This window comes from Syngnathus floridae, chromosome 1 (assembly GCF_059516105.1).
Source record: "Syngnathus floridae isolate MCC-2025c chromosome 1, RoL_Sflo_1.0, whole genome shotgun sequence".
Classification (NCBI taxonomy): Eukaryota; Metazoa; Chordata; class Actinopteri; order Syngnathiformes; family Syngnathidae; genus Syngnathus; species Syngnathus floridae.
The window spans coordinates 19,146,033-19,160,547 of record NC_142413.1 but is presented as its reverse complement, the minus strand read 5'-3'; the positions used below and the strand labels follow the sequence as shown (position 1 = coordinate 19,160,547).

General features: G+C 42.1%; 1 protein-coding gene across 3 annotated transcripts in view; it reads left to right on the top strand.

Annotated features, from left to right (window-relative positions):
• LOC148404447 (A disintegrin and metalloproteinase with thrombospondin motifs 2-like) overlaps positions 1-14,140 on the top strand; it is an 89,240-nt gene extending 75,100 nt beyond the window's left edge. For 2 of the 3 annotated variants that reach the window (XM_088382598.1, XM_088382608.1), the window contains exons 10-23: positions 243-272; positions 1,248-1,361; positions 1,456-1,601; positions 1,800-1,972; positions 2,645-2,778; positions 2,855-2,978; positions 3,732-3,812; positions 3,889-4,052; positions 4,134-4,290; positions 4,383-4,515; positions 5,786-5,993; positions 6,177-6,306; positions 6,665-6,745; positions 9,852-14,140. In XM_088382598.1, the coding sequence (XP_088238724.1) occupies positions 243-272; positions 1,248-1,361; positions 1,456-1,601; positions 1,800-1,972; positions 2,645-2,778; positions 2,855-2,978; positions 3,732-3,812; positions 3,889-4,052; positions 4,134-4,290; positions 4,383-4,515; positions 5,786-5,993; positions 6,177-6,306; positions 6,665-6,745; positions 9,852-12,064 (3,888 nt within the window). In that variant the 3' untranslated portion in view covers positions 12,065-14,140. The remainder of the gene's footprint in view (positions 1-242; positions 273-1,247; positions 1,362-1,455; positions 1,602-1,799; positions 1,973-2,644; positions 2,779-2,854; positions 2,979-3,731; positions 3,813-3,888; positions 4,053-4,133; positions 4,291-4,382; positions 4,516-5,785; positions 5,994-6,176; positions 6,307-6,664; positions 6,746-9,851) is intronic. The other variant, XM_088382589.1, reaches the window with a different exon arrangement.
• Positions 14,141-14,515: the final 375 nt, after the last annotated feature.

Below are 14,515 nucleotides of genomic sequence, written 5' to 3'. Positions count from 1 at the left end.
AATCTGTAATTCATATTCCAATACATATTTAGTTTTCCAGCACAGTGGTTTTACATGAAGCCATTTCAAAGTCTTTTTTTGGTTGTAAATCCAACTTGATAAAAGAGCTTCAGACTCCTGCAAGCATCACACCGTTTGCTCTTCTGGGACGCTTGCTTGATTGACAAAGGGTTTGTTCAGGAGCTTTTGCACACTTTGCTAGATTACCCCCTCTATTCTCTTGTCAAACCCATTCCCTTCAGCTACAAAAGGCAGGCCTTTCAGGAACACAGGTAAGGTAACCCCACCTTCCTGAGGACATTTGGCTCTTTGTGTTTGTATTTATTTCATTTTCTATGTCTCCTGAATTATTTTGTTTAAATGTTGCTCCGTTCTTTTACGTTGTTGCAATTGTACCTTGTCTCTGTTCCACCCATTGTCATTTTGGGGACTTCGGCCTGCAGGATTCTAAAATGCCTGTCAAAAACTACAAACCCTGCATTTTGAAAGGTTTATAAGGTGAACCTCGCAACAATGAAAAAAAAAATTCCTTGAATCCATCACAGTACAAGCAGGAAGAACCTCCTTCGACTGGCGCACTCTATAAAGGAGTGGAAAAGGTCTGAAAGATGTCTTTCCCATTAAATGGGAAGAGGACTGAGCCAGAACAGAGGTAGTTTTTCCATGTTTCACTTCAGCTTTTAGGATCCTCCAGCCTGACGTCACTGATGATTACCTACCACTGTCTGGCCATTAACTGTGACTCACCCTCTGACCTGCGGGTTCCACTGGGTCATGGTGAGTATTGTCATTACTGGAGAGGAGGTAGGAGGGCATGGCCCCTCAGACACTGGTCTGGAGACACATCTGTGGTGTCTGTATCATTGGTTTGCATCAGACTGCGAGGAGAATTTAGTGCCTGGTCTTGGTTTCCGAGGCCGCCGAGACGTCATCTTTTTGGGGCTCTTGAAGCTTTTGCCCTCTGACCTCCATTGTGATTTGAACCACAGGCTATTTCATTCAGAGAGTCCTGTCTCTCCTGCATCATTTGGCTGAGTTTGCATGATTGGCTGTATGTTTCTCAGTGGAGTGCAGTGACAATGCAGGGTTACCGTCGTTGTCGTGGTGGTGTTGGTGATTATTCTTCACGTTTCTCTTTTTATTATCGAGTATTACGTGTTCAGCCTCATTCCAGTTGCCACCCTAATTAGACAGCGCAAAATGTAGCAGTTCAATTGGAAATAGAAGTATGTCTTTGTCCTCTGCAGTATCGCACCTTCGACCCATGCAAGCAGCTCTGGTGCAGCCACCCGGAAAATCCTTTCTTCTGCAAGACCAAGAAAGGACCGCCCATCGACGGCACTACGTGTGGAAATGGGAAGGTAAAACATTTTGGAAATCATATTTGCCGTGTGTTCTGATGAAGAAAAATCATGTCACACGTGCCCATCACTGAGTGCATTTGTGGTCCTGCAGCATTGCTTTAAAGGTCACTGCGTCTGGCTGACACCTGACATCATCAAGCAAGATGGGAACTGGGGTTCCTGGAGTGAATTTGGACAGTGCTCTCACCCATGTGGTGGCGGAGTTCAGTTTCGCACACGCGAATGCGACAATCCAAGGTATGGCGCTAAATCTTTTGATCATACCCATGTTCCCTTTCTAGACATCGTAAATGAAAATGAGAATATCTTGTCGAAGTTCATATAAAGCTGCCCACAGCGCCTTCTGATAAGAGGTGCAGAGGAATAGCTTTGGTCAGCAATCAATGGAAGCTCCAAGCGGTGACTCAAAACATTCTTCATGTCATCTTCCACCAGACCAGCCAACGGAGGCCTCGGCTGCATGGGGGCAGAATACCAGTTCCAGATGTGCAACACTAACGAGTGCGAGGACATCTACAGTGACAGGCGAGAGGAACAATGTCATGCTTGGGACCCTCGTTTGGAACAACCTAGCAACAAGCAGTGGCTCCCCTATGAACACCCAGATGGTGAATATTCTAACACACATCCCTCAGATGAAGTCATGTGGTCAAGTAATGATGCACTGTTAAACAAAATCCCAAAAAAGAGGACTTAACACATAATTTTGAATGTGGTGGTTAGATGGTTATATAAATGTTATGTTCCGATATGGTCATCCACATCTGGCCATGATTGAGTAAAGCTCTGAGGTATGACTACACCCTCCCATAAAAACACGCTGCGTCTTTGGAAAGCTCTTTCAAAACAGATCCCTCTCTCCACCACATTCCCTGATGTCATTCGACCTTGGTCGACCCCTTCCTTCTGCACCTGTTTCTGCTTCCATGTCGCTACTATCACTTGCTGCAGAGGGACACAACACAATTTCACCAAGACTCTCACATATGTGCATGGCAAAAAAAAAAAGCTTATTTTCAAGGTGTTGATTGATTGATTGATTGATTGATTGATTGATTGATTGATTGATTGATTGATTGATTGATTGATTGATTGATTGATTGATTGATTGATTGAACGATTGAACGATTGAACGATTGAACGATTGAACGATTGAACTTTATTGATTGGTGTATAGTATGAGTCACACAGACATCAATGAAACGTAACAACACCGGCTCGTATAAAACTCATTCCATTTGCTTGTTAAGTGAATGCCTTTTGCATATTTCCTTCCACAGCAAACAAGCGCTGCCACCTGCACTGTCAGTCCAAGGAGACGGGGGATGTGGTCTTCATGCAGCGCATGGTCCAGGACGGCACGCGTTGCTCATACAAGGACCCGCACAGCGTGTGTGTGCGTGGATTGTGTGAGGTGAGTGATGTTAGGAGAAAGATGTCATCGGCTCACGTTAAACTTGTGATCATCTAATGGGTGTTCTCCTGAGCAGAAAGTGGGGTGCGATGGTGTGGTGGGCTCCTCCAAGAGGGACGACAAGTGTGGCGTTTGTGGCGGGGATAACTCCAGGTGCAAAACCTTCAAGGACACAATCACCCGCACCGTCAAGAAGCAAGGTAGTGGCTCAGGGCCAAGTCGAGTGCCATCAGGCCAACTGTCTCGCTCTAACATGTTTTGGACCCATGCCTCTGGACTCATATTAAGCTAAAGGTCGCCCTCTAGAGGACTAGTAGAGACCCTGACACTGATCTCGGAGAGACGTTTTGAGCTTTATCAGTTGACTTCTCTGTGGAGTCGCAAAATTCTGGGAATGTTCCAATTTTAAAATGAAAAAAAATGGAAGGTTAATTTTTAATTAGAAACTTAAACTTAGTTAGGAGAATACACTTGAGCAGAGTCGTGACAAAAGCAAATGCAAGTGTAGTGCTATCCTAACTTATTTTTCAAGTTAAGAGCCGTCTGCTCGAGTAAAGGGTTCTAAAAAAAATGTAGCAATAAAGAAAGTGTAAGAAGAGATCTAATTTGCATGGATGTCTGCATGGGACCAAACCAAATGTTTATTTGAATGATTTATTGTGACACATTTCTATCAAATCATCATTCCTTGTTAATTCCCATGAAAATCTCCTGATTTGGAGTATTGCAAATTTTTCCCAGCTTAAATTCCAATGGTCATTTTTCCAAAAGTGTCAGGAAATATACTACTGGATATTTTCCACCCATCTGCAAAGCTACTCTTCTGCTATAGTTTCAATTGAAATGTCTCACTTTTCTTTATCATATCAGTCCTTTTTTTTTTTTCTTTTTTTTCAAATGAGACTGAATGATGTCATTTAATGAAGTCATCAACTGCCTCTAAATCATTTCAGGTTTCCTCAAAGTTCTTGAAATTCCGAGAGGGGCGCGACACTTGCTGATACAAGAGCTGAAATCTACCTTGCACACTTTTGGTATTGACGAGATCCTTTTGTGCAAGCATACATTTCAATGTTCACAAGTATAATTGCTCTCTTTTTTTTTTGCCAGCTGTGAAAAATGTGGCTTCAGGACTGTTTTTTATAAATGGGGAAAATGAATACCCTCCATCAAAATCTGTCATTGAAAAGGGGATAGAGTGGGAATATGAAAACGACAAAGACAAGGAGACACTTCAGACAACAGGCCCCCTCAGACATGGAATTCTGATCTTGGTATGTACGAACAACCAAATAGTGTTTTTTTGTTTTTTTTTTTATGCTTAAATGTCAAAATAAAAATCCGTCTCTCTCTAGGTGAAAACACACGGTGATGAGGATGTGAATTTTTCCTATAAGTATTTGATGAACATGGACAGTGATTTTTCCATTCAAAACAACATTCTGGTGGAGGACAGCGCCTATGAATGGGCCCCAAAGAGGTGGTCCAACTGCTCCAAGCCATGCGGTGGAGGTACACAGGCAAAATTATCTTACCTGCACAGTACCGCTCCTTCCCCATATACATAAGTGTATTCGAGCTCACAGTGTTTTTTGCTTGTGTAGGGAAACGATACCTGCGATACGGCTGTCGAAGAAAAGTGGACAGTAAGATGGTCCACAAGAGCTTCTGTAACAGGTCCAATATGAAACCTCGTGACACTCAAGACTGCAACCAGAAGCCCTGCCCTCCACCAATGTATGCGTACCATTGCACTGCACTTTACTCAGTCATGTACTACACACAACTTTATCACAGCATGCCGGCATAATATTATTTGCACTATACTTTATTCAGTGCAATGCTATAATGCATAGCTGTGCAAATGAGTAGTTATACAGCAAATATTCTTTTTCAAGAAAAATACCTTCATGAAAATATCTTCAAAATCATAAAACCAGTTGGTGACACAGAAACACGCTTGCAGCACTGTCTTTTTATACAGCGGGTTGTACAGTTTAAATAGTTTACATTAAAAAATATGTTTTTCCCAAACTAGAAAACGTATCATCAACATACATATTTTTTTGTGCCAAAAGCGTAAAATGCAGGATTAAAGCTGATTTCATATTCAGTACAGTTAAAACTAGTTTGTTCCGCTTTGTTTATTTTGGGTGCAATTCCACTATCTGCCACTAGTCAGTGGCACACTGTTTTGTTTGCCATGTACATTCAAAAGATGTATGTAAGGATGCCATGTATATTCAAAAGAAGGTTGACAACAGGAAGTATTTCAATCCCAGCCTAGTTTTTGTATCAGAGTGAAAAAAATAATCATTGTTTGATTTATAAATCACAGTTCATAAAATCACTTGTTTGTTGATTTCAAAATTTCGTATTTATTCAAAATCCAAAACTCTACTGCAAAATGACCATCTTGCCTCAGGCCCTCTTGCCTCAGGCCCTTTCCTCCCTGCATGTTGAACACTTTGTTCTCAAACTCTCGATTCTTTTTGCCAAGTCATACATGACCTTGTAAATATCATTGTGAAATTCAAGCCGCATGCATTCTCATTATGCTACAATCACTTTTGCTGCAGGGCAATTTTGCACACATTCTAATGGCGTATACACAATTCCCTTTTATTTTTATAATAATGTTTCTGTTTTTCCTATTTTCTTTTTCAGTTTTTCTTTTTCTTTTTACAAGTTTCGGAACTCCACATGTCCGTGGGATTTTACGTGGACTTTATCATTAGCACTGGTGATGCTTGTCTTATACTTAAATATACGATGTGTGGCATTCTTTGTGTTGCGTGTTTAGTTTTATGGTAAACTCCAGCTGGCCGTCATTATACAGTTCAAAGCACGTTCGGGGAGGACAATAACAATTGAGAAAACCTCTTCCGCAGCAGTATTCCAGACATTCTTAAATGATCATTTTCTGCATTTGGTTGCCTTTTTCTTTGTGGTCTAGGTAAATTATTTTCAATTTGAATGACTTTGAAACTCGTGCTTCTTTTCTCAGTTGGGTGGTAGGGGAATGGCAGAACTGCAGCAAGCCGTGTGGCAAGACCGGAATGCAAGTCCGCTTGGTCAGCTGCATCCAACCGTCAGAGGACAACACCACCAGATCTATCCATAGTAAATATTGCAACGATGACCGTCCAGAGACCCGTAGATCTTGCAACCGACACGCCTGCCCAACTCAATGGAGAGTCGGACCTTGGTCTCAGGTACTGAACGCAAATATTAAGGATTGTAGTCATTCTTCGATGTTGCATGTTCAAATGGTAAATAAGCATTTATTTGTGTAGTGCTTTAACATTGTCTCCTCACTCAGCAACTCACGATGCAGTGTCAGAAGCAAATGGGGGTTCAGTGTCTTGCTCACAGATATTCTCAATTTGTGCCTGCAGTGCTCAGTGACCTGCGGCAACGGGAATCAGCAGAGGCAGGCCGTGTGCGACACCAGGGACAACACCATTGGCCTGTGTCTGGACAGTAAGCCCGACACCCTCAGAATGTGTCGCATGGATCCATGTCCTAGTGAGTAGCAAGACAACCGCCATCCCTTCGATAACATTTGAGAAATCCACATGCTTTATTTTTATCGGCCAACAACAGACTGACTATCCGTCATAGCTGAACAGATTCTAAATCAAACAGCATCGGTCACCAAAAGAACCACTCGATGAAAGGCTCGTCTCATTTGCAAGTCATGGTCGTCTGCCAGCCTTTACGTTATGGCTATCAGGCCAAGTGTAGAGCATTCTATCTGAGAAATGAATGAGCTATTCCCAAAATGTCTGAACTTCGTCCATGTCTATTTTTTAAATTGAATTTGGTTGCTAAACGTGACACCATTTCTTCCTTCCTTGACACCAACTCCCCCTTTCCACCGCAGAGGGCTCATCAGACCTGAACAAGAACGGCAACATCCTGATCCAGTGGCTGTCCCGCCCCAACAACCACAAGAGCTCCTCACGTAAAACCTCCCTCTATAGTTCCCAGCCAGGCCTCCACGGCGGCAGCCGCAGCTGCATGTCTGTTTTCCGCTGGGCTCTACCCATCTCTGTCCTCCTGTCTCAGCAGAGCCGCCCCCAGCTGGCCCCCTGAGGCGCCCCTCCCCTACGTCCTGTGCCTGTGCCCGCATCCAAGAGCGAGCGGCAAAGCTTTTGCTTCTCTTTTTGGGGGAGAGGGGGCCGGTGTTGTCTCTCTTCCTCTCTCTCAACGTGTCTGAGACGGCCCTGACTGGCTCCTGTGTGTGCAAGCTGGTTCTCTCTTGCTCTGTCTCTCTTGCTATGTGGAGCATTGTTGTTGTAACCGCTGGCCAGTCGAAAACTCAAAAGATCACAAAAAAAATACATATATGAGAGGGAGGTCCATGTTGCAAAGCTACCAGGTTTTTTGTGGGCACCTCCCAAGAGTGTCAAAGAGAGCGTGCAGGTGCCTCCACCTGCATTTGGCAACCATGTTTTGCGCGAGCTATTTGCGTGTTGTCATGGGTTACCGCCACGGGGATACAGTTGTGCTTGTTTCTTCTTATGGCGGCGCACTGTCATTGTGAGAACAAACAGATGTGAACATAAACAGAAAAGGTATATAAATATCTATATAGGAAAAAAAAACTTTTTTTTTTTAAAGAAAAAAGAAATATATATATACTATATATATATATATATATATATGAAAGCTTTATCGTTAATGTGATCTTGTCACAATGAGGACATCTTTGCTAAAGTGCTCACCTCACATCCTGGTTCCATTTGGGGATGAGAATGGCGTCTCATTCCACGTTCCATTCTCAGATTAACAGGAACTCTGCACAAGGAGAGGAAGTGACAATGTATCGATTTGGGTGATAGGGAACTGTGAGATGAATAGCCTTAAAGCAAAGTCTGATTAAAACAAACAACAACAAAACAGGGTAGTCTTACCACTTGTGGTTGCTTCCCATTTCACCTCATCAGCCATCCTCTCTGACTGTTATACTAAAGTTCAATAAATGCAGCTTATTTGTGCTTGCAGACTTTAAACAAATACGTATATAAATATATTTGTAGTCACATAAATATATATATACCTATTAATCTAAATCTCTATGAATAACAATAATATGAATAATGTTTTACCATGAATAAGCTGTAGCTTATTTGCCTCAAACCTTTGGACTGCTATTAATCGCTCAGATCCCGACTGTTATGTGTATTTTTTGTTTCAATTCTTATGATTCATTTGACATGAATACAGAAGAATCTTTAATAAAGGTAAGGTATTTGGGGAGGGGGTAGACCTATATTATGCAGGACTTGGTCAGTTAGTTGCCTCTCCATTTCTCTCATAATCAAGAGTTTATTTTCACCTCACTTGATTGCTTTAAGGCTCCAATCACTTTTTGTCATCCACATTTGCATCCTTTGCTTGTTGTGTGTCAAGCGCGTGAGGAAACGTGTGTGTGTGTGCGCGTGCGTGCGTGCGTGCGTGCGTGCGTGCTTGTGTGTGTGAAAGGGGGCATGTTTCTCTCGCAAGTCTGCTCAATTAAAGGAGGAGATATCGAGTAATACTCACGAGCGAAGTGAGTCTGAGTGTGGGCGTGCGTGAGTGCATTTATGCTTCGCCACACTTCAATCAGCTACAGAAATACCTCATAAACTTTGATTTTACGAGTATCCGGTGGTATCATTATTTATTTTCGGTTTTGGGACGAACACTAACCACGTGAACAATGCCTTATCTTGGATTGAATGTAATGGCATTTATCTGTGAAAGGGATGGCTTTACTCATTCAAAGTTTCACTTGGAATAGAGGCAGCTTCAAACCAACTTAAACTCACACCCGCCAACCGTCAAACCCACCAAGGAGATGTTGGATCCATTTTCTGACTACAGGGAAGGGTTTACACAGGGCCTAGGGTATTGACACATACTACACTTTGAAAAAAAGAAAGAAAAAAAAGAAAACTAAAGACACAAAACACTTCAGACTTTACACTTCATTGTATTGTGATCACATATTTCTGTTGTGACTATGTAGCCAGCTATCCAAGGTTTCCTTCTCCTGGAGTTGGACTATAAGAGACCAAGCCAGATCTAGCAGTGCGATACTGTATATAACATTGGTGTTGACTGTATTTAATAATGTTCATGACTGTTATCTTCTATAATATTCTATACTATGGGTAACTGTTTCGTGGCTTCACTGGCCTGTTGCGTGGGGCTGGCTAACGTTTGGTTAACGTTGAAGAAACATTCAGATGGACTATGTGCACTGCGTCTATATGCACTTTGATTTATCAGGGAAATTGTATTAATGTTTTGTAAATGTTTCATATGACACTTAACGTGCCATTCCAATTTTTACATCATCATCATGGAAATCACAAATTTCGTTTTGACAGCAAATCTAATTTAATGTACAACTTTTTTTTCCCCTCGGTCAATAACCAGATTGGTTGATTTCCAAGTATTGAAGTGTTTTACCAAAGTGACTGTGAACTTGTAACTTTCGATACAGTTGAATTATTTTTCTTAAAAAAAGAATATATCTATATATTGAGCAAGGGGGCGTACATCTCATTTTTTTAAGTTCCTGTCATTCTCAAACAGCAAAGTTGTATCAATAAAAATGTTTTAAAAAGTGTCCCCTTCCTCTCATCATGAATGTTGATATGGACATATCAAACAGCCGCATAGCTACAAAATATAGGGTATTCACATTTTTACTGGCATGGAATACAGAAGTTAAAAAGTGGAGCAGAGACGAGGAAGCTTTTTTAAGTGCTCCAAATTAGGCATCAGATATTTTCGAGGCTAACAATTAAACAGATAGGCAGATAGACTGGCGACTTTTCCATTTCAATTTCTGTGGACTAACCTAATCAGTGTTCCTCCTGTCTGGGTATTGCTCTTCTTCCTCCCTGCATCCTCTGCTACTGCCCCGGCTTGACACCAGTTCTTTGCAGTGGAACCCCACTCAAAAACGCATTTGTCGTTAAATGCTTAATGCAACTTTTTGTAATATTCCATAATACAGTAGGTGCAAACTGTACACTTGCAGCAATCAAATATACTTTTTTTTTTCCCTTTCACAGGTCGCCGTTGTTATGGAGACCGCTCTGTGTTTTGCCGTATGAAGGCGTTGAACCGCCACTGCTCTCTACCAGAATTTCAGCGCCTATGCTGCAAGACGTGCAGCAATATTACAATCACAGAGTCCGAAACTAACTCCACATTAACCCCCATCGCCTCCACCCAATCCCCCATCACGGCTCATCCACCCACTAGCCTCACGTCTTTGTTCACCTCCACCACCCACTCCACTGAAGTCATTGTCACTCCAGAAGCCACCACCAACTCCTGGAGCATGACTCATCCTCCCACAGTCATGACTCCGGTCCATTATTCCACCTTGAGCTCACTTGGTACAACAGAACTGATCACCACCAACCCGAAAGCAGCTTCCACATCTCCCGTAGTCCCTCTCCATTTATCTGAGGCAACCACTTCAGTTGTTACAGACTTTCCTGGACCTACGGTGGAGCCCCTTCCTGAGCCTTCCCTAGGAATAGACAAGACTGTTCCAAACCCTCAGAGCACTACAAATAATCCAAGTCTTATAACTGCCACAAACTCTCCCACAAAATCAACTCCACCTACCCGTCAAGGAACAGACAGTACAAAACGACCACTGGTATCCAAGTTTAAAAAAGACCCGGAGCCAAAGAAAAAAGCCCCCAAAGTGAATTTACCAAAAAAGAAGACTGCGGAAAAGAATATTGCCAAAAAGATAGCTACAGCTAAGGTTAAGCCTAAAGCAAAGATAAGCACTAAAGTAAAAATTATTCCAAAACCCCCCAAAAAACAAGATGACATTGCTCCAACAAATACGACCACTGTCAACACAACTGCCCCAGGAAACACAACTCACATAAAGACTACACCAGTCAAGCCAATTTCCCAAAAAACTACCACTGCCAAGACAACTCCCCAAAAGGCTACACCAGCCACCAAAAAGACCACACCAATCAAAACAACTCCCAAAAAGACAATACCAGTCAAGCCAGTGTCCAAAAAGACCACCCCTGCCAAGACAACTCCCCAAAAGGCTACACCAGTCAAGACACCTGCCAAAAAGACAACTGCAATCAAAACAACTGCCCAAAAGACCACACCAATCAAAACAACTAACAAAAAGACCCCGAAAGAGACTACCGCAGCCAAAGCGACTCCTAAAAAGACAATCACTGCCAAAACGACTCCCCAGAAGAAAAAACCTGCAAACTCAACCCCCAAAATGATTAAACCAGCTATCACAACGCCGCAAAAGACGATGCCAGCTCACACCCCGCCCAAAAAGAGTGTAAAGACAACCCTAAACAAGTCTCACCCAATTAAGATGCCTCCAGAGAAAAAAAACAAGTGGAATCCCAAAAATAAGATAATTACCCCCCAAAACCCTTCTTATTCTGATTTGGAATCTGTTAATCAAACCACAACAATAACTAGCCAGAAAAAGAAGACAGTTAATCAAAACATCACTGTGCCTACAATACCTGCAACAACAGCTTCATATCCCACAACATGGGCCACTCCACTCATAAGCCAGGGGTCAACAAGAGAGAATGTTTCTTCCGTCTCTACCACGAGCATCTACAGTAGAGTGGCAAGCCTGCCTCGATCTGACTCAGGAGCCCACGTTACGTCTATCAGAGAAAACACAACATCAACAACAGATAAAGTTCTGCCGTTGCCAAAGGACAACTCGGAATCTACAACTCCTAGCAACTTTGAAGACGTCACGATACCCAGTGGTAACGTGCCGTACACAGATGTCACAATAAGCAGCAGCGGCGATGTCATTGCCAGCGGCGGAGCCGTTCTGAGCGGTGACGTCGTCACGCTGCCCTACGGTGACACCACGGTGCAAGATGACAGCTTGACTGTGATGATGCCAACCATCGATAGCGAGGATGTGAGCCATCCGGCTTCCTCGCCCTGGGTGGACCTTTCCGAGTACATCCCCGTGAATTCCCCTGCCGCCACGGCAACACCAGACCCCGCCACCTCCCTTTCCAGCACGACTTTCCCGCCCCGGCTAGGGCAGAAAGAGAACCACGAGAACAACTCTGTCGACGTCACATACAACAGGATTAGCGGTGTGGACAACGACATCTCTCAGAACAACCTGATCCCAAAGCGTCAGTTCAGCTTCCGGGAAAAGACCAGAAACAAACGCATTCAGGAGCTTCTGGAAGAGAAGCGAAACCTTCTCCTCAGAAAGAAGAGAGGCCATGCAGAGCGATAGAACATGTCAGTTCTCTTATAGAGACGAGCACCTTGACAGACTGAGCAGCCGTGAGAGCCTTTATCTGGGCTTCAAACCACCAACTGTCCAATAGCCATTGAGACAGGACTATTGCCAATCGACAAACAGTTTATTTGGAAAAAAATATAAACTGTAGCAGAATACACATTTATTTTAACTAGCACTTTATAAAAGCTTACTTGTTACGCCTCCATATCATCCACAATCATGTTCAATATTTTGATGACAACTATTGGTGCTATTGATACTGGCAATCAGCGTAGACCTGGAATTCAAATCAGTATATTTGATCATACTAGTGCGACTAATAATAGCTACTGTGTGTGTCTACTCTCAGAACATGTACAACTACATTGAAACGACTGTATATGTATATACAGTCCTACAAAAGGTACGGGATATTCTCAGGATGAATATATACTTAATTAGGCCTTCTCTAAACTTTTGAATACACATGTCCATGTAGACCAGGGGTGTCAAACTCTTTTTTGTCATGGGCTGCATCGTAGTCATAGTTTCCATTATGAACGTCAACAAACGGATGAATATGTTTGAAACTGGAGACTAAAATTGTTCAAATATTTTCAAAAGATCAATGGTAACAAAAGTTTCTAGCAATACCTGTATTTCTTTAATAGTGAACACAATTTGTAAGTTTTATTATTGACACATGAAGACAATTTGTCTTCGAGGGCCACATAAAATGATGTGACGGGCCGTATCCGGCCCCCCGGGCCTTGAGTTTGACACCTATGATGCAGACCATTTGATCAACTACAATCAGTATAATTAATCCAAATTAATTCATCCAAGAAATGCACCAGGACATCGAGTAGCTGCCCTATGGTAATTTGAAAATGCTGCTCAAACATAAGCTCGCATTTCAGTTCAGTCATTTTAAAACTTCCTGGGTTCATGTTTCCTTTTCCACAGTTGAATGCACAGAGGTTTCTCATCTCGCAGGAAGTTAAGCTATGAACAACTGGCAAGGTGCAAATATGACACATGGTGCTTTCCTACTTACACTTGCTGAGAATAAGGTTCAAGGGGACATGGTATGGAAAACAGCATAAAAGGTTTTCTTGTGAGCAATAGTTCATTTGCATATGAGAGAATCGCTACCTCCCAAAACAGTCCGATTTCAAGAACAAAACTCAATGCTGCTCTCCTGCAAAAGTCAATGCTGGCTCATTTTAACCACACCTCATATGAGTGCACAGAGAGCTGATTGCAATTTGGCTAGCTGGCAAAATGCCAAATTACTTGTCAATTAGTTTAATAGTGTGGCGCATGACGTCGCCAAATCCAAAGGCTTACAAGTGTGTGCTATTCATCTGAAGCTAATTCTGGCAACACCAATAGCTTGTGCTAATCTGGGCCAATACTGCAACTCTGCTTATCCGTTGGCCCTGAAATTACCTTGAAAGTCGCTCTAGAACACGAGTGGGGGAACTTGGTGTGAGGGTGGTTATGTAAATTAGTGCAGAACAACTTGGTTGGGACATTTTTTAAGAAATAGGAAGGTTAGCCATTGGTTGATTAACTTGACCCTTGATGAGTGAGACTCAACTATTTGTGTACAAGTATTAAACATGTCCCCCTTCAGTCATATGGAGTCAGATTAGATTGTGGCATGTTTTTGTTTTGTTTTTTTGCGTTTTTACATTTGTATTATTTACATTTTGGTCCATCAGTTATATATTGTGGTCAGTGGTGCTAAAAGTGTTGTTTCTGATTCATTAATTGATGTACAGAAAAATAGAGATAATATAACATTTTCATTTTTAAGCAGCTATTTGTCAGCTTTGTCTACATAGAAGCTTTGAGGGCTGCTTAGAATTTCGAATATGTCTAACTGGAAACATCCGCAGAATATTCTGTACAATATCTGTACATATCAAAAAGAACAATATGTCTAATATTTATTAAAAGTTTAAGTGCCTGTGGTATTTTGCAATGCATCCGTGTTGAGTAATCCTTGCCACTGTAGTAACTGTCTCTTCATTCTTGATTGTTTCCGCCACTAAAAATGTTGCAAGCAGATGTCAATTATGTCACTCGGGCGGTCAAAATATGGAACATATTTGGAACTGTGGAAAGTATGGAACATCATTCCTAATTGTAATGGCCATAGTTATATAAGATATCACTTTACATATTCCAGTTTGATCATTTGATTAGCGCCAGTAAATTGTGCCACGGTCCTAATACAGTGTATTTACGTATTCATCCATCCATTCATCCATCCATGTATATATACTCGTACTGCTTATCCTGACTGGGGTCACGGATGTACTGGAGCCGACCCCTAACTTTTGGGTGACTCCATAAATAACAGCCATTGCCATGTTGGAATTCAAGCAACTAGCTGAATCTTGTTGCGCTTATTAAGTCTTTTACTCAGTCATATAAGAATAGGATTCCTAGGAT